The following is a 19,936-nucleotide window of genomic DNA, read 5'->3' as shown; positions in this document are numbered from 1 at the left end:
CTTTCTTATGAAGTTTGGTGAAGAGCAATTTAAGAGATATTGTCAAGGTTGGTGTGCTGCCCCAAACTCTGCGACTGGAAACCAAAAGTTTCTAGGGAACTTTTTTTCTTTTTTTTTAAACTTGAAGGCCTTGCTGAAATGCTACCTTCTCCATTACACTTTACCTAATTCCTTTCTCTCCTCTACCCTCTGAGCTAAAAGTCATGTCTCCCATTCTATGACTGTGTTGGGTAGTTTGGCTGTACCCCTCCGTGTCCTGCAGGATCTTTCAATATTTTTATCTTGTTGCTACTTACACACAAGTCTGATTTCCGTATCAGACTTCCAGAGTTGTGGGGTAAGCCTTCTATTCATTTTTGTACCGCCTGCATGCCTTGTACCTAGTAGATACTCGGTATAGTAACTAAAACATCATCGACCTTTTCAGTTGATGACATTGTCTTCTTTTCATATTCCAGGGCTTCTCTTTACTTCTCTAGCCTGTGGTAAGTTAATATATTATCACAACCAAAGCCTAGTCCTTGCAAGATATCCCTTCCACTGTTTCTGACTTTTTTTTCTTTGGCTTCTACTTTCTATCCCTGCACATTGCTCTGGCCTGGTGAAAACTCTGGTGGAAACATGGCTTGCTAGATCCGTGTAATAGCTCAGTGTTGGGCTGGGAGTCAAGGGATAAAAGATTCTGCCTGCGGTTTCTCTCCTGTTGCAGATGTTACTTTGGGCAAGCCATCTTTTCCCTTTCTGCCTTATCGGCCTCATCTTTTCAATGGCGTTGTGGCAGAATGTCTCTTCAAATCACCAGAATTATTAGGAAACACATGTAGGTGTGTTCAAATGTTACTCCACATGTGGGGGTCTTTGGTGTTTCTGTTGATGACAATTAGACTGTAAGACACAAGTTTTGTCATGGTTGGAGTGGTGACCCTTAAAATTCCATGAAGTTGAACTCCTTTTAATATGCAGATGGCTGTGCTGAGCCTTTCAGCTAAGGGCAGAGGATGGAGATTTGGGCTGAGGGAGGGTGACTGTGGTGTTTGGAGCTCTGGCAAGCTCCTCTGGGGCCTCTTCTTTTTAAAAACACACACTCTCTAGTTGTGAATGTAGGAAAGTGGGAAGTAAGGACGAAATCAAGACAGAGTATACTGCTGAGAATTTCTTACCTAAGAACACAGTGGTTTGGCCCTCGGGGAGTCCTGGTCTGGGGGAGGGTGGGGACCAGCAATGCATGTGTATGGGGAGGTTGCCGTGCCCCCCTCTCCCCAGATACATTTTTGTCATTATGTTGTTAGCCACAGACACATAATTGTGGAACAGGTCGTTCTTTTCTGTGACAACGGGAAACTCCCTCCTTCTCCTAACACAAAATAAAAATAGATTTTGTGTGTTATGATGAGAGCAGACCTACCACTGCCCTGTGAAGTCCATCTGGGCCCTCTCCTCCAGCCCACCCTACTATGCTTACTGCTGTCATCACCAACCTATCTCTATTGTCTCATGAGTGCTTTGGAGAAGAAAGGGGTAGAGAGTCCAGGGGATACTGGCAGGGCTGGTGAGGGAGAAGCGGAGTTGGCCAATACTGGACTTTAAACCTTAACCATACTAACTTAGTAATGATGTGCTACTTGAGACTAGCACCTCTTTCTAATTTATTTCCCCAGGTTTCTTCATACTGTGGGAAAGTTTAATTACATACTTGAACTGTAAAATAAAATTGCCACCTGAAATGAAGAGGAAGAATAAGAGGCCAGGATTATAGGCCTCATCTTAGAGAGTCCTCCCCTTGGGTTTACTTGGGTGATGGTAGCCACAGCAGATCCTAGGGCAGCCCTGATTTTGCCTTGGAAGTCCATTAATGGACTTTCCAACACACAGGTTTGGATGAAGTCTTCAAGATGCTCTGGAGGCAGCAGGCAGCAAGTCACGGATGGACAGCTGGAAGGGACCTTTGAGATACTCCTATCCTGAGCCTAGAGGAAGTCAAGACCCCAGACGAAAGGCACTTTTCCCAGGGCCCTAGAGTTGGTGGTGACCCTGAGACCAGAACCCAGGTCTCTCAGCTCCCAGTGAGACATCAGTGAATATCACGTCACGTTCTATGAGAGTCCAGATCTCTGCCATTCATTAGTTATATGGCACAGGGTACACTTCTTCATTTGTTAAACTGTACTGTTAGTCTGAGCCACACACATGCATTGAAGTCCAGCCATCTGAGGTTCTCTTCTTATTAAATAGTTTCCTATATAACATGTTCCTATATTAACATTCCAATTATATGCCCGTAATTTTCCACTTCCCTTCTAACATGTTTTCCCTCTAAGACGTTTTTAATAGTTTCCTTTAGCAAAAAAAACGAGGAGCATTTTTACGGGACTATGTATGAGTAATTACAACATTCTCTGAGATTCCCAGGTGGAAATGATAATGCATGCGGAAAGTAGCATTATGGGCTAGTATATATTAGAATTTCATATTTAATACACATGAATTATATTAAACGTAGGAATATCAGCCTAACTTCAGTATTTGTATCTTCATTGTTCAAACTCGTGGTATATTACTTTAATACCTATTGAAGCTGATTTCAATGTAAACCATAACAGGAAGTAAGCAATTTCCTTTTATTCACTAAATAATAAAAGGGTGTATTAGTGTGCTGATATACATGAAAGAGCATTGTATCTTGTAGCCCTGAATCGACGTCAGCTTCCTAAATTTAAAATGCTGACTGAACCTGTGTGAGGTGGTGGAAAGCAAAAAGAAAAAAAAAGTTCCGTCTGCTTTGTTCATCACAAAGAATAAATAATAACATTGGGCTCTCTAGTGAATTCAAGGCTGTAATTCACTGTCGAGGCGCCCCTGTTTTTTAGAAGCCACTTGTACTGGGTTCCTTTAGTCCTGTTTTGATCCCCCGCTTATGATCACTCTGAAGTAGCCTTTGACTGCTTCCTGTTTCAGCTCTAATTTACTTGTCAAAATGGCCTAAATTCTTGCCTACACTTTAAGGATTTCTTTATGGGAACACAACTCAAACACTGATGACTCTGTGGTTTTTATTTATAAAATTAACTGAAGCTGGCTACAGTGGCTCACACCTGTAATCCCAGCGGTTTGGGAGGCTGAGGTGGGACGATCACTTGAGGCCAGGTGTTCAAGACCAGCCTGGGCAATATAGTGAGACTCTGTCTTTACAAAAGATAAAAAAAATTAGCTTGGCACGGTGGCGCCGCCTGTAGTCCTAGCCACTTGGGAGGCTGGTGGGGGAGGATCACTTGAGCCTAGGAGTTTGAGGCTTCAGTGAGCCATGATCTCTACTGTCCTCCAGCCTGGGCAATAGAGAGAGGCCCTGTCTCTAAAAATATGAAAAATTAAAATAAAGTTAAAATTAAAAAGTTGATTTTATTAATAGTTGGCCCTTGAAATTTACTCTGCAGTTGATTCATCAGATAATTTTTGAGCTATGACTGTATGCTGGTTGAGGTGCTGGGAACGTGGAAGGGAAACCGAGCATGGCCTGCCTTCATGGCCCTCATACTCTAGAGATTCAGTGCAAGTGATGGGTCGCTAGGAGTGGAAAGAATGTGTTTTGTGTACTGCCCCTCCAGCCCGCCGTTCCACTGTGGGTAAAGAGCCCTGCTATGGTGACTAGGCCACCACGGTCTCATTCCATCTCTGCCACTAAACAATGGGTAAGCGAATCACTTAGGGTATGTCATTCTGTATTTTGTGAGGCTGACAGCAAAAAGTTTCTCCATGTACAGGTGTGTGCCTCCAAGGTAACATCATAATATAGAACAATTACTGTTGCTAGTGGAATTCAGCTATCTTGCTGATAGGCATCATTGATCTCTATCAGAATGTGGAAAACAGCTTATTTACTCACTCTGGCTCATATCCAAGATGCAGTTGTACCCACTCTATGAGGCATTTCCAATGGGGATGCCAAGAAGCCTTAGAGTGTGGGTGGTGGAATATAGTTCTGCTGAAATTGTAGAACCAGAATTTCCATACCTCATCTGTGGTGAGCTCTGATCCAGTAGTCATGGATGACTTCTCTCAAGGATTCTTGACCAGAGCCAGGTCTGGGACAAATCCCTGGTTTGAACTGTCTGAGGGGTTCTCTGCTTCAATTACTTAGCTGGCAAGAGGATCACATCTTAAACTGTCCCTCCTGATCGCTTCTGGTAGGGTGGAGTTGGTGGGGAAAGTAATGCTAAATAAGGGTGGCCGTTTGTTGTGCTGAGACTACAGCTGTGTTTTTCACACATGTCATTGCATTGAAATCTCAAAAGAAGAAACATTAAATAACGTAGCTAGTAATTACATATATGAATATTTGAACCCATATTTGTCTGATTCCTTATAGCCTTTACTTTTTTCATGATTGGGACTTCTCTTTCATTCTCAAATTAGAAGATTGTATTTTTCCCGGTTTAACTATCTTGAAGTTTTGAATGCCCACTCACTTATGAAAATGAGTCTTGGTTGGATACTTTTTAAAGGGTTCTGTATTTTAATGGCTTTGTGGGGGTTAATGTCTTGTAAGGTGTCCAAGGCAGTAAGTAATGGAGAGCATCTGTTGACTTCAGTAATAAATTTCAAAACTTGTTTAGAATTCTGCTTATGTGTTAAATTTGAGTTTCTCCAGTGAGTCCTTTTGTATCTTAGATGATTTATATTTTTCTGGGGAATCATTTAGTGTGTGTGTGTTTTTTAAACAAGTGGTCTTCATAAAGACTAGGGCAGACGGATGTATATCACACTCAAACATCTGGACTAGACAGGGCAGCTCTGTTTGATGTTTGTTACGGAAATGGCACCATCAAATGCTAACAACTGTTTTATTCTGGTCTTAACATCATATTTAAAACATGCCTTCCTTTTTTCTGCTTTTCAACTTAGCATTACTCTACTGACTGGCAGAGACAGGAGCAGTAGATGTCCACGCCCACAGACCCTGGCGCGATGCCCCACCCAGGGCCTTCGCCGGGGCCTGGGCCTTCCCCTGGGCCAATTCTTGGGCCTAGTCCGGGACCAGGGCCATCCCCAGGTTCCGTCCACAGCATGATGGGGCCAAGTCCTGGACCTCCGAGTGTCTCCCATCCTATGCCGACGATGGGGTCCACAGACTTCCCACAGGAAGGCATGCATCAAATGCATAAGGTAAGAGTCTGTTCTCCCATTCAAACTCAACTTCTGATAAGTGGATGGCTAATATTTCTGATAACCCCATCCCCCTTTCTACTGTTGTTAACAAGAAAATCATGCAAGATCTTTGTCTTGTATATCTCATATATTATTAAAAACGCATATTGTGAGGTACTTTTAGTGCTACAGATGTTGCATCAGTTATGAAGATCAGATGTTGGCTTTTTAAAATACTGACATAGACTGTGCAGTTCTGATAAGTAGATCCTGTGATTTGTGGGTTGAAGGTATTTTTGTCTTGGTGAATTAGTATATTAGTCTATAAGTCTTATTTTTTCCTGTCTGTGTTAAGTAACTTATCCACTAATGAACATACTGAAAATTATTCTTTCCTAAAAAGGCTGACATTTATTAACAAAAATTAGATCCCAAAGAGTAGAAGGAAAAAGTTCTTACCTAAAGGATTTTTTGGAAAGGGCTTTATTGAAATTAAATAGTTTCTAGGGAATCCTTAAAATGCACATTGCTGTCTCTCTGTGAAGCACTTTTATTCTGGTTTTGGAAGAAGGTTCTGATTTTTGCAGAGCTCACGTCCAGCTGTTTATTTCTGGACTAAGGTTATAATTATCCTTTATTTATGAGGCTCGGATTGTTGCTGTGGGGATGATCATATCTGTACAATTTGGCATTATGCCTTCACAGGAGACCAGCAAAGAAGAGAGAACAGCCTTTTGAGAAAGTAAACAAGATCCTCTGTGACAGTTTGCTTTGAAAGTAAGCAATAGCCAAGAAAAATCTATGAGGACATTACATACTACCTGAAGGTTTTGCCTAATGAGACACGTAGAGGTTTTACACTCCTTGGGATGATATCACAGGTGGATAGGGTGGCAGGGCGGCTTCTTGACATTAAGTAGGTGTATTCATTAGGATTCTCCAGAGAAACGGAACCAATAGGAGATAGAGATATAGGTAAAAAGAGACTTATTATGAGGAATTGGCTCACACAGTTATGGAAGCTGAGAGTTCTATTATCTGCAGTCACCAATCTGGAGACCCAGCAGAACCTGCGGTATAGTTCCAGTCTGAGTCTACAGGCTCAGACCTGAGCCTGAGAACCAGGAGTTCCAGGAGAACTGATGATGTGAGTTCCAGTGATGTGAGAACCAGGAGAACCAGCAGAACTGATGATGTGACTTCCAGTCTGAGTCCAAAGAGCCAGAAGAGTCAATGGAGTAAGTTCAAGTCTGAGGGCAGGAGAAGACCCAGCTTAAGCAGTCAGGCAGAGAGAAAGCTTCTCCTTTCCTCTAGCTTTTTTTTTTTTCTATTCAGGCCCTCCATGGATTTTGGGTGAGGCCCACCAACATTGCTGGAGGCAATCTGATTTATTCAGTCTAACAATTCAAATGATAATCTCATCCAGGAATACCCTGACAGACATACCCAGAAATAATGTTTAATCAAATATCTAGGCACCTGAGGCCCAGTCAAGTTGACACATAAAATGAACCATTGCAGTAGACAAGCCGTGGAAGATCCTGGCTTAAAACAAAAAGATTACCACAGAAAAGAGCAAGTCTTTCCTCCAGTTACGTAGGACTTTAGGTCAGTTTTAGGGTAGGGCATCAGAGCCCAAAAGGGAAGATCCTTTTGTTAAAAGTGTTGTAATTTGATGATTTTTCAAATCAGGAAAGTAATATATGGTTATTTTGAAAAGGAAAACAATACTGAGATAAACAGATAATCTTACCTTCACCCCAAGTAACAGCTTGTTGTACATGCTTTTTCTATCTTGCATTTCTGTATGTTCATTACAAACACTGTGTAAGCACAGATATGTATATATTGGTGTTTTTTTTGGTTACTTTTCTTTTACTATTATAGAATCATGTCGTCTCTGTTAATTACTCTGTAACTTTCTTTTTTCATTTAACAATGTATTATGGATATCCCTATAACATTCTCTAGTTTTCTGTCTCCTTTTTTTAACAGATAAATTTGTTAGCTTGTCAGAGATCTAGAGAAATAAAGCTGCTCGTTTTCCATGTCATATTTTTCAGGGGACCTATTGAACATATTGACATCCAAGTCCTGAAATTGTTTTGTGTTTAGATTAAATGAATTTGGGAGCTATATTCTGGATCCGATCAATGACTTGTAAACCTTCCTCTAAGTGGCTTCCATAATTTCAGAATAATTTGAAGGTGTCTCACCTTCAAAATGAAAGATAAAATGTGAGGGAAATACTTAGCTAAACTTTATTGTTCTTTAGCAGTTAAAAATTCAATGCGTGAGTGTTGGGTCAGTGTTATGTTTTTCTCCTGGATTGTTTTTATTAATTGTTATCTCTTCTGATCCCTTCATTTTATGTCCTAGCATTTTTATTACACTTTCTCAATTTCTCTCTACCCTCTTAAATACTCCCTTTTTTTTGTTTTGCTTTGCTCGCATTCTGTGAGTTTTGCGTTTTTTGCCATCCTGCTTCTCCTTACCCCAGCCCCTCAGATAGTTCCCTGCGTGAGGACACGGGTGAGGGTTTAGAGCTCACACCTGCTGACCAGATGCCGTCACTTTTTTCCATTCTTTTTATAGGCAGTTTTACTTCTTCTCTTATTCTTCCTTCTTCCTCTGAGGCTTCAGCTTTTTGCTTTTCAACATTACTGGAAATAAATAAACAAGTGGCCTAAATACATCTGCTGTGTTGCTTTGATTTCCTCTCTATTATTACTATTTAACAGACTCAGTGACACTCTTTATACCAGATTCTTCCCATTTTCCTTCCAAACATCCTCTTTATGATACATTTTTCCTCTTTTCAAGTGCATACTTTTGACTCTGCAGAAATTAACTTTCTTTTCTCCAAAACTGCAAACACTCATACTTTCTTGCTTGAAGTCATTTGGTTTCTATAAACTCCTGGAAATATTTCTTTCAGGCTGTTTTGAAAATTGCTATTACAGTTTGGGGAGGAATAGACTTTTCCTTTTTCAAGCACATGCTTCATTGCCCAATTCTGGATTGGATTAATGTCGATTCAATGGCTGTTTATTGCATGTCTGTCACGTATTGTGCCTCAAGTTTTGGGTCCAGCCCCTGTGTTCGTTTATTTCCAAACTGTGCCTTTAACCTTTTCCATTCCTCCTCCCTCTGTCGTACAGCTTTATCTATTGCACACACTTTCCTTTTCAGTATTCACCCCCCATTCACGGCTCTGTCCTGTCTGTTCCTCTCTTTCCAACTGCCATGGAACCCTGTGGTTTCAACTTTTAAACTTTCCATTGTTCCTTCCCTTCCAATGAAGAAAAATGACCAAAAACTGGATCATCACAGATGTGTCAAACAGCCTTCCTTCAGACTTCAGACTAACTTCAACATATAACAGGTTTCAAGATTACTTACCAGGGTATGGAAAAATAGCCTATATTTGTCTACCTTGTGACCAGGACTTCATTTTCATTGCCTGTTCTGATATTACAAAAAACAAACAAAGAAACAAACAAAAAAACAACCCTCCACTGTTTAAAGACTTAACATTTGACTTACAGATAGTTTGCTGATCCTTTTGGTCTAGTCTCTTTTTTTGACTCTAGAATGGGTAGTAAATGATAGTGCCACACTTTTGAAGAACTTAGGAAGGGGTCTGAAAACTCCAAATAGAAATATTTTACCTTATAGAGGTGTCTAACTAATGTCCTTTAAATGTTTCAGCCCATCGATGGTATACATGACAAGGGGATTGTAGAAGACATCCATTGTGGATCCATGAAGGGCACTGGTATGCGACCACCTCACCCAGGCATGGGCCCTCCCCAGAGTCCAATGGATCAACACAGCCAAGGTTTGTGTCCGCTGCCCACCTGATACTGGTTCCCCAGCATAGTCTTTCAGTCCTTCCTGTTGGATATTTTAATTAGGAATTCCAAAGAATGTGTCTAAGGAAGATTGAACCTAGTAGGTTTCTTTTCCTTATGGAAATCTACCTCCATCCTCACCAATACAACCTGATGATTTATATGGGAAATTTTATTTCCGAAGTCCTAGTAATTTTACTAGCCACCATGTGTCCAAGCAGTCTGCAAAGGGCTCTATGTACTTTATCTAGAATCTTTATCGTGATCTCTTAGGGTAAATTATGTTATCCCAGTTTTATAGATAGAGAAGATAAAGCTGGACAATTTACTTTGTTTTGCTAAGTTTACATGTCCAATCGGTGACAGGTCCAGAAAGAGAATCTAGGCCTGCTTCCCAGCAACAGTGTAGATGTGAAGGTAAGGTGAACCACCTGTGTCCCTTGAATTGCATGCTTATCCATTGTCTATAAGGCAGCTTTATCTGGCAGTGAAATTACGTGTCATTTCTGGTGGGTGGCTGGGTCTGCCATAGCAAATTACCACCAACAGAAATGTGTTCTCTTATATAATTCTGGAGGCAAAGTCTGAAATCAAAGCATCAGCAGGGCCGTGCTCTCTCTGAAGGCTTTAGAGAAGGATCCTTCCTTGCTTCTTCCTAGTTTCTGGTGGTTGCCAGCAATCCTTGGCATTCCTGGACTTGCAGATGCATCACTGCAATCTCTGCCTTAGTATCCACATGATATTTTTCCTGTGTGTCTGTCTGTGTCCAGATTTTCTTCTTTTTATGGGGACCATTCATTGGATTAGGGTCTTCCCTAATGCAGTATGGCCTCATCTTAATGTGATTACATCTACAAAAATACTGTTTCAGGCCGGGCCTGGTGGCTGAAGCCTGTAATCCCAGCGCTTTGGGAGGCTGAGACGGGGGGATCACGAGATCAAGAGATCGAGACCATCCTGGTCAACATGGTGAAACCCCGTCTCTAGTAAACATACAAAAATCAGCTGGGCGTGGTGGCACACGCCTGTAGTCTCAGCTACTTGGGAGGCTGAGGCATGAGAATCGCTTGAACCCGGGAGGCAGAGGTTGCAGTGAGCCGAGATCGCACCATTGCTCTCTAGCCTGGCGACAGAGCAAGACTGCGTCTCAAAAAAAATAAAAAATAAAAAAATAACTATTTCAAAGTAAGGCACATTCCCAGGTACTGGGGGTTAGGACTTCAACATATTTGGAGGAGGGGGAACACAATTCCACTCACAACAATGGCTAAATCAGTATATGGCATATTTCTTTTCTTCTTCATACGTAACAAGTCCTCTTTCTTTTCTTCACTGTTGAAAACTATTCAGGTACCTCAAAGCCTTTTAATACAATGTAGCCTGATTTCAGAGTCATTATGTGGTCATTTCAACATATGACGGACATGAGTTAATCTAGCACTAATTAACATTAATATGCAGATATTCCAATTCAAGGTTTATGGTTTATGTGTTGCTATATATAATCCTGTGTAATTAATGTGTGTGTTTCCTCTATCCATGATCAGATATCCATCCACTCGAGGGAAGACTTTTGGCTGTGAGGATTTAGAGAAGTCTATGCACAGTTGTTTTCTTTTTGAAATATAAATAGGCAAGTCATGGAGGCATAGGAGTGCCTCCCCACTAGTATTTGAACAGGCTTTTGAACATCCCAGACTCTTACCTGAATTTTGGTGGCAGGCAGGCATAATTGTTGCAGATAACTCATAGAATCTTGACCATGTCAGAAGAGCAGCCTAAAGCACTGGGACTTTTTGCAGTACAAGAAGAACAAATTTGACTCATTCACGGTTATGAATGAAGTAAGACAATATTTCCAGGCTTATCATTTAAATTTGAAGGGGCCAAGTATGTTCATGGAGCTAATATAAGCCTTTATTTATTTATTTATTTATTTATTTATTTATTTATATTTTTGAGGCACAGTCTCCCTCTGTTGCCCAGGCTGGAGTGCAGTGGCATGATCTCAGCTCACTGCAACCTCTGCCTCCCGGGTTCAAGCGATACTCCTGCCTCAGCCTCCTGAGTAGCTGGGACTACAGGCGTGTGCCACCACACCCAGCTAATTTTTGTATTTTTAATAGAGACAGGGTTTCACCATGTTGCCCAGGCTGGTCTTTGAACTCCTGACCTCAGGTGATCCACCCTCCTCAGCCTCCCACAGTGCTGGGATTACAGGCATGAGCCACCATGCCTGGCCTTAAACCTTTATTTTTAATACCTGGGAGGTATAGATGAGTAACGTTTAGTGATTCTTGAAGCCAGGTGCTTCCTTTTTCTGCTCCTGTTGTTGCAGTAGCTCTAATAGTGGAGTCCTAGGAAAACCTGAAAACTAAAACCACTTTAAATGCACAAATCATAATTGAGAGCATTTTTACTTTTATTTCTGTGATCACTTGGCTCCCCTCTTCAACTTAAGAATGATGCCTTATTTATCTTGGAATCCACAACACTTGGCATGATATCTAGCTACCACGTGGCTAGATAGATATTAGTAAATTTTGTTCAATTAGGTGTGGAAGTTTGTGTATTAAAGAGTCAACAGTTTAAAATGATCTCAACTTTTATATAATTTCAATGAAGTATAATAACTTTAAATGCAAAGGTCTGCATTAAAGGGAATCAGAATTAACATGTAATATTCTCTAAAATAGTGAAGTGCATTGTAGGCTGAGGAATGAGTTATTTAAGGGTATATTTTTGAATAAAGCAATAGTAGTATAATGCAGTCCTATTTTATATAATGATCTAAAAAGAATTTAGACTTGGTGATAGCACGTATCTTTAAAAAACTCATTGTGAAAAGCCATTTATTAATATAAAAACACAGGAACAGAGAGATGTGGTATTGATTGGAAGGCTGCGAGCTTTAACTACCTAGCAACCTATTAGGTTATTTTAGGGTTTTGGTCAAGAAGCAAAGCCATTTCCTTCAATAAATACTGAATTGTGTACCTTATGGTCCCAATGATAACATTGTTTATTTTTAGTCCATTGGATAGAAACCCTTCAAAGGCAGGTACATATTTAAATAGTGTGTGTGTGTGTGTGTGTGTGTGTTTGTGTGTGTGCGTGTAGAGAAAATTCATATAAAATTGGCACTTAGAAGTTCAAGATTATTAATAGGAGAGAGGTTATTGCATCTCTCTGAGGCAAGGTGAAACTGGGGAGATAATAGCCCTTGAAGACTAGGGAAAGAAAACTGCCACTTTTTGACTACTTTCGAACGAGCAAATCAAAGAAGATTCCAAAAAGAGCAGAATCTGCATCAACACTGTCATCCTACAGACAAATGTATATTCACTCTCAGGCAATTTCTTCACTCTGTTTTCTCAACTAAAGATAATTACCAAAATATGTGATGTTGTATCACTTAGACTCTGTTTTTCCTCAAGTTTTATGGGATGCTATTCATGTAGAAATAAAAATCTCTATTTTTAATACCATACGGTGACAGAATGATTCTATTCACATCCCCTACAAATTCTGGGAAAGAATTCTTCTCACTTTCATTTCCTTCTGATCAAATTTGAGGTAAAATTTTGTTGTATTGACTAACTCAGAAATGATTTTTATTTCCCTCTCAATTTTTTGATCAAATTTGAGGTAGGAATTTTTTTGTATTGATTTTCCAGTGACCAGGTTCTTTTTTTCAGTTTGAATTCTTATGTTTAATGTAACTGTCTCACCTTCATAATGTTGCCTTGTTCATAGTTTAAAAGAGTGATTTAAGAAATAGTGTTACACAGTTGAATTTAGACTAGGTTGCCTAATATTTTGGTTCATTGTATTAGGCATCTTATGATTTGCCATGAGTGAGATTGTAATCGATGACCTTAGGAAATAGGAAAGACCAGAAATCAGGAAACATATGACTAATTTTAAGCCCTGGTCGTATCTCTTCTACTGTGAAAATGTTAGTAGCTTTGGTGGAAAGATTTTTCCTCTTATGGTAGACTCAGTGCGGGCCAGAAAGACGTCATAATGAGCAGAGTACCATTCTGTACTAGCGTTACAACTAGGGGGTTAATGTAAGCCTTCTTAAAGAAGAATGTGTGCTGAAGTTAAGTGTCTGTTATTGATATTCTCTAAGTGTTTATTGTTATAATAACAACATGTCGGGATTTAAATTTCTGCTAGTCTTGCAAGCTTTCAAGGGAATTTTCTTGGCTAATTTATATAACCAACTAAAACTGTAATCACTGCATGGTGTTTGTGCTTCCTCACGGAGTAGGGATTTGTGGAATGAAATTTAGCAATTCTTCTATTTACCTTTAGGGCAGGATTTTCCTGACTAGAGTTCTACTTCTCATCAGTTGGTGGAGCAAAACCCATTCTTGGTTTAGGGGATCACGCTAAATTTGCCTCCCTCTCCAAATGACGATTGGAGATAAAAGTAACTGAATCTTTTATTTTCTGTGGTCTTGTGAATTATGATGGTGAATCCCCAGTTGGTGGCGGTCATATATTCTCCGGCCTCTGTGATTCTGCAGATGCACAGAGCTCTTTCAGTTCACATTTTTCTTAGGTTCGGGCATGCAGCAGGAATTTAATAAACACTTATGGGATGACCTTTGTGAGAACTGTGACACGATTACATTTATTAAAGGGCAGAGACTTTTCATCTATGTATGTAATGCCATATTCTGGGACGCCTTTGACTTGATTAATTGGCACTTTGTTTCAGCTCAAGGACACCTTTTGGATTGCTTTAGGCCACTTTGTTCTTTCCTCCATCTTGGATCTCCCTCCAACAATGGTCAGTCATATGTTTTCCTAGGAATTCTATGGCCAAGCTATGCAGGTCATCTCCTGAAATAAGTCCCTTGAGGTTTTTTGTGCATTTTGATTTTTCTTCCCCAGAAAAGTGTTCTTAAATTTCCCATTTAGATCTCTTATAAACCAAACAGTTTACTCTCATTTTTATGTTATATCACAAGTGGTTCCAGAAGGTTTTTGAAACTTTCAAGTCCCTAACTTATTTTCTTATAACCAAATTTATATTAGATCATGGAAAGGGCATATGCATTAGAATCAGACAGACCTTTGTTTAAATATTAAAGCTCCCAGAAGTTAGTTGTGTGACTTTGGGTAACTGGTTTACTCTTTGAGCCTCATTTTCCTCATTTTAAAAAATGTGGTAACAGTATATATCTTCCAGGTTGTTGTAAGGATTGAAGAAATAATGTATGTTCTACCCATATCTTCTTGATTCCCCTTACCATTTCTATACCCCCACCAGCCTGATTTCCTGTGCCCAGAACCACTGTCTTGGTTCACTTCCACCTACTGACACCTACCTTTCCCACATAATGGCAAAGTCCCTGGAGAATAATAATCTTTAGGGCATTAGTCATAACCAGTGACTTAACCAGTGACTGCTGATTGCAGGAGTATAAATACCCCAGCTTCTTTACCCCCTTCCTGAAATAATCTGGAGGCAAGTTATTTACTATATATTCTAGAGTTTCTGCACTGAATTAATCTTCAGGTACCCACTGCAGCAGCTGGCTTGAAAATACCCCCCTTTATTGGCTGCCTTCCCTTCCTTATATTACCTTTTCATACCCCTATTAGTGTCCCCTTACCTTCCCAGTAAATTACTAGTACTCAATCCTTAAATAAGACTCTGCTACTAGGGAGAACCCAACTGTGACAGTTGAGTGCAAGTCAACTCCTTGCATAGTACCTACAACATGTAGGCACTCAATAATTGCAAGTTATTCATAACATGCATAATAATAAACCAAGTGTTCCCTCTTCACCTAAGAAATTCTTTATTCCCCATTGAGATATATCAGGTTATGTTCTCGCAGTTGGAGCTACTTTTACCGTTCAGTACTGTCCCTTGGTTAGTGGTGAACAACAACCACTAACAGTTTACCTTCTAGGACACATGTAGCTATTGATCACTTGAAGTGTGGTTAGTTCGAATTGAGATGTCCTTTAGGTGTAAAATATTTAGTGGATTTCAAAGACTTAGTATGAAAAAAAGAACGTAGAATATCTCATCAACAGTTTTTACATTTTAAAATGATGTTTTGGATATGTTGGTTTAAGTAAAATACATTTAAATTAACTTTACCTGCTTTTTTTTTTTAACACTTTAAAGTGGCTACCAGAAATTTTTAAATTTTACATATATATAAAGCACATATTGATATGTAAAGATCTTAAACTCCATATAATTAATAAATGATATGTCATTCAAATTTCTGTCAGACAGTGTTGCTGTAGACAATTATTAGAGTATTCAGGGATATCTCTCTTTCAGCGTTGTCAGGGGCAGCCTGTGATTTCCTTTTGTGTTTTATTTTAGGTTATATGTCACCACACCCATCTCCATTAGGAGCCCCAGAGCACGTCTCCAGCCCTATGTCTGGAGGAGGCCCAACTCCACCTCAGATGCCACCAAGCCAGCCAGGGGCCCTCATCCCAGGTGATCCGCAGGCCATGAGCCAGCCCAACAGAGGCCCCTCACCTTTCAGTCCTGTCCAGCTGCATCAGCTTCGAGCTCAGATTTTAGCTTATAAAATGCTGGCCCGAGGCCAGCCCCTCCCCGAAACGCTGCAGCTTGCAGTCCAGGGGAAAAGGACGTTGCCTGGCATGCAGCAACAACAGCAGCAGCAACAGCAGCAGCAGCAGCAGCAACAGCAGCCGCAGCAGCAGCCACCGCAACCACAGACGCAGCAACAACAGCAGCCGGCCCTTGTGAACTACAACAGACCATCTGGTAGGTTAATACGCAACCAAATGAATAATGCCATGGTCCAACTCGGATAAGAAAGACTGCTCACCAAAACACCGGGTTGTTACAAGCCCGGGGCTGACGTAGCCTTTTGTTATACCTCACTGGCTCTCTATCCTTGCTCCACTTAGTTGGCCAAGATTCTTGGTCTTCCCCTGCTGTTGAGAACTAGGGCAGTGTTTCTTTTAAAAGGTGGTTGTGCAAGCTGGAGACCCAGGGAAAAAGCACTGGTGATTTTGCATTCTCTTTGAAGAGGTTCAAGGTTTCTTGGAAGCCCATCCACACACACAAGGTTAAGAACCTCTGGACTTAGTGCATTTCATCCCCAGAACTCACTGCTCAAATCAGCCCCACTAGAGCCATTTTATAATTTGTTGATTTGTTTATTTCTATTCCTTTTTGTTATGAAGAACATCTGGAGAGGCTTACAAGAAGCATGCCTGTTGTAAAATAATTATGAGTAGCAAAATCAGAAACAAGGGAAAATAGAAAAAAAAAGTAAGAAATTGAGGCAAGAAAGTAGGGCTGCAAAAGTTCTCATAGTTGCTGTATTTGCTTCAAAGATGACTTGAGTTTCTTGACAATCAGAGCCAAAAGGAGACAAAGTCCTGTATCTAAGTCTCGCCATTTGGAAGGAAGTTCCTTACCAGTTTCTCAGAAAAAGTCATTTCTAGCATGAGAGTATAGAGTTGATTTCCCAGGTGAGATTATTTTTTAAATTATTATCATCATCATTATTGTAAGAGGCACTGCATGACAGAAACATCAATAGCATTTGTTCATAATAGACTAACAGATTCAACATGGCCTATTTCTTATACACCTTGGGATGAAATCTGAAGCTATGACATTATCCAATGGATAGAAATGATATAATCCTTTGCATGGCCTCTTGGTCTTCTGTCTTGATCCCATTGATAGACTTCAGAGGTGCAGGGGACTGTGAAGTGATCTTCCATGAAGGTTGTTTTCTCTAGGAAGCGTTTTGTTAAAGAACTGGAAAAGCAGCGATTTTATGGGTCTACTCTAATGAAAACTTTGGATTCTAGGGAATGAGGTACTTCCTTGACATTGATACCATTTCCTCTGAGTGGTTTCCATTCATTTAGGCAAGTTCTGACATGCAGGTTGTTGCAAAGAGTTAGTTTGGGATATTGGTACTGTTCCTGGGTTTTGGGCCTTATACCGTGGGAGAGAGTTCAGATTAGTATTTTTTTATTAATATTCTGCCTATTGAGTTTGTATACGTTTATTTTCTGGTAGAGGCAGCTCCAAGAGTAGGCCCACCTAAGAGATATACTCATCTTATTAATTGTTATAGCCTTAAGAATGGATGTCTTAGTAAGTCTGAGCTGCTGTAATGAAAGGTCATTGACTGGGTGGCTTATAAACAGCAAATTTATTTCTTACAGTTCTGAATGCTGGGAATTCCAACTTCAAAACACCAGCAGATTCAGTGTCTGGTGAGGGCCTGCTTCCTGATTCATAGATGGCTTCCTTCTCACTGTGTCCTCACATGGCAGAAGAGACAAGGCAGCTCTCTGGAGCCTCTTTTACAAGGGCATGAATCCCAATTATGAGGACTCTACCCTCATGAAATAGTCACCTCCCAAAGACCTCACCTTCTAATACCATCTCCCTGGGAATTAGGATTTTAACATATGAATTTTGAGGGGACCATAAACTTTCAGACCATGGCAGTGGGTTTCAAAAGGGCAAGAAAGTATCATTTCATCTCCAGAATTTCTGTGTGGCTACCATGGAGGCATTTGGTAGGTGGAGGATCATAGAGAACTGAGATTTGGGAACAGGAAAGGTTATACAAGAAACTATGCAGAAAATGGCAGTTTGAATCCTAAAAGTATTTAGAGGTTTTAAAACTGCAAAACTCCAGCTCTTGAGAATGCAGCCAGATAGAAGAAAAAAGCACATCTGTATATGTGTGTGTGGCTTATCCTCCCTGAGTGCCTGCTGGCCTACTCATGTGCCATTGTCAGTGATAAGTCCTTTGCATGTGTCACACAACTAATGATGGAGAGTCGGGATTCAGACCCCAGGAATTTGACTTAAGAACTCATGTTCTTAACCACTTTCCCATACTGGCTCCTTCATGGCAAAAAGGCTCATGACAAGGAAAAAAACCTATCACAAAGTCTGTGTACCAAGATGCAAGCATTGTACTTCTGTGTGTAAAGAGACGGTATCTGCACACCTTACTTAGATCCTTTTCCCTCTTACTCTGAGACACAATATCAACAAAATTGGTAATCTTTATATCCCATGTCTCAGTATGTGAAGAGTATTAACTAGGAGAATTTCAAGTAGAGGCCAGCTGGTAACTACCAGCTACATGAAAGGTTGATGGAGAGGAGGGATGAGAACTTGAACTCCCAAAAGGTAGTAAGTAGTCTGGGATGATGGCTTCTGGGTATGATCTGCTGTACCTCACAGTTGGTCCTGGGATATCATCTTGTCACAGACATCACCAAGCATTGGTACTTTTAAGAATGAGCTAGACTCAGTAATAAAAGATTCGAAGATATCAGTTAAGAATGTAGGAAGCAGAATGATTTGAGAAACCTTTTTAATCCAAGGTTAAAATAATGTAACTGAACACAGTAGTAAAATTTAAAGGATGAAGTTCCATTTATCTGGATACCTGTACACAATAAATGCTTCATGTCCTAATAAACCCAATCCTGAGTGCCTTTTCTGGATCATTTTCAGGAGAGGGCTCTATTTTTTTTTTTTTTTTTTTTTTAACCTGGCTCCAGTACCTACATCTTCCGTCATCAGGTGCCTGTCATTAAAGGGAATTCACTTTATTACTCACTGCTCATGTCTTTTTAAATTTTCAATAGTCGGAGCTTCATTAGAAATGACAATATTTGGGCAGGTAGGGTTTTATGGAAGAGTGGAAAGGGGACGTGAATGAAGGAGGAAAGAAGATATCTCCTTCAAATAGAATGAGCCCATTTCTGTCACTGAGAGGGCACTGCCATTTGACAGCATTGCTGAACTTGTCCCCACATCTCAGGTTTCATTAGAGAAACAGATAACTTTACTTGCCAAAAATAATTTTTTTTTAGATTGGCTTTTAGAAAAGTAAAAATAAGGCATGATTTTCTTGTTAAAGTTCATATTAGTCTATTTATTGTTTATCTCCTTTTTATAAAATAAATTACTTTTAAACACCCCTGCTAATATTTCAGGATATTATTCACTTACGTAGAGGTAGTTGTGTTCCCATTTTGCTTCTGTTCCATTTCCTAGTGTTATTCATGTGTGAAGAGAACCTTTTTGGCTGGGGTGCTCTGCCTCAAAGCTACTCCAAACTTATAATTCACCAAAAGTGACATCAGCCTAGCCACCACCAAAGAATTATGCTTGGAGTCGAGGCATTGCCCATGGAACAAGTAACTCTGCAGTGGTTTCCCCTACAAAATGTCAGCCACTCTTATGATGGAATGTGCCCTTGCCTGCTGCGGGCACCGCTCAAATCTAACCCATCATTTTTCTTTTCATTTTGATTCACTTTTCCTTTCAGAGATTCAAACAACAAGAAAAATGGGAACTGAAAAAATCTGGGGTTTTTGAGGGGTGAGGGAGAGACCTTATGGTAGAAAATAAAGTGTTTTTTTTTGGATATCTGAAATTTTATATGCTCAATTTAAATGTTTTATTGCGTTTGTTTTTTCCAACCTGTGGAAACCCCTTAAATTCCTTACTGAATGCATAGATCTTTTATTTGCATGAATGTCCTGTATGCCGGAAGACTAAGTGGGAGCACTGAATGCTTTGAAGTTCTGTGCCTGTGAGACTTGGGTATTTTAATACATTGTTACCCTATTGCATCAAATCAGGCATAGGGATGCATTCAATAAAGACTGTCCCCTTCCCCCCTTAGCTGCACTGGGACTCCCTTCTGGAGGGCCAGAGTTTCTACTTTGTTTCTACTTTGACTCCTAAAGTGAGGACTGAAGGGAAAGCAGATGGCATTTTGTACCTCTGACAATGAAGCCTAAATTGTTTACGTTGGAGAGGGTGTAGGAGATAAGCTAAAGAATGTGATTTGTCTTCCATTTGAAGATACCAGGGAAAAGTCTTGTCAAGTAGCAGACCACCAGTGTCTAGTGTAGAGGAGATGATT

At 40.1% G+C, this 19,936-nt stretch overlaps 1 protein-coding gene across 8 annotated transcripts in view; it reads left to right on the top strand.

Moving 5' to 3' along the window:
- The window catches only part of SMARCA2 (SWI/SNF related, matrix associated, actin dependent regulator of chromatin, subfamily a, member 2), a 178,097-nt gene that overhangs the window by 8,822 nt on the left and 149,339 nt on the right, over positions 1-19,936 (top strand). For all 8 annotated transcript variants that reach the window (XM_054657899.2, XM_054657897.2, XM_054657898.2 and 5 more), the window contains exons 2-4: positions 4,900-5,160; positions 8,854-8,983; positions 15,358-15,771. In XM_054657899.2, coding sequence (XP_054513874.1) covers positions 4,936-5,160; positions 8,854-8,983; positions 15,358-15,771 — 769 coding nt within the window. In that variant the 5' untranslated portion in view covers positions 4,900-4,935. The remainder of the gene's footprint in view (positions 1-4,899; positions 5,161-8,853; positions 8,984-15,357; positions 15,772-19,936) is intronic.

The sequence above is a fragment of the Pan troglodytes genome, chromosome 11 (assembly GCF_028858775.2).
Source record: "Pan troglodytes isolate AG18354 chromosome 11, NHGRI_mPanTro3-v2.0_pri, whole genome shotgun sequence".
Lineage (NCBI taxonomy): Eukaryota > Metazoa > Chordata > Mammalia > Primates > Hominidae > Pan > Pan troglodytes.
This window is presented reverse-complemented; position numbering and strand designations above follow the sequence as displayed.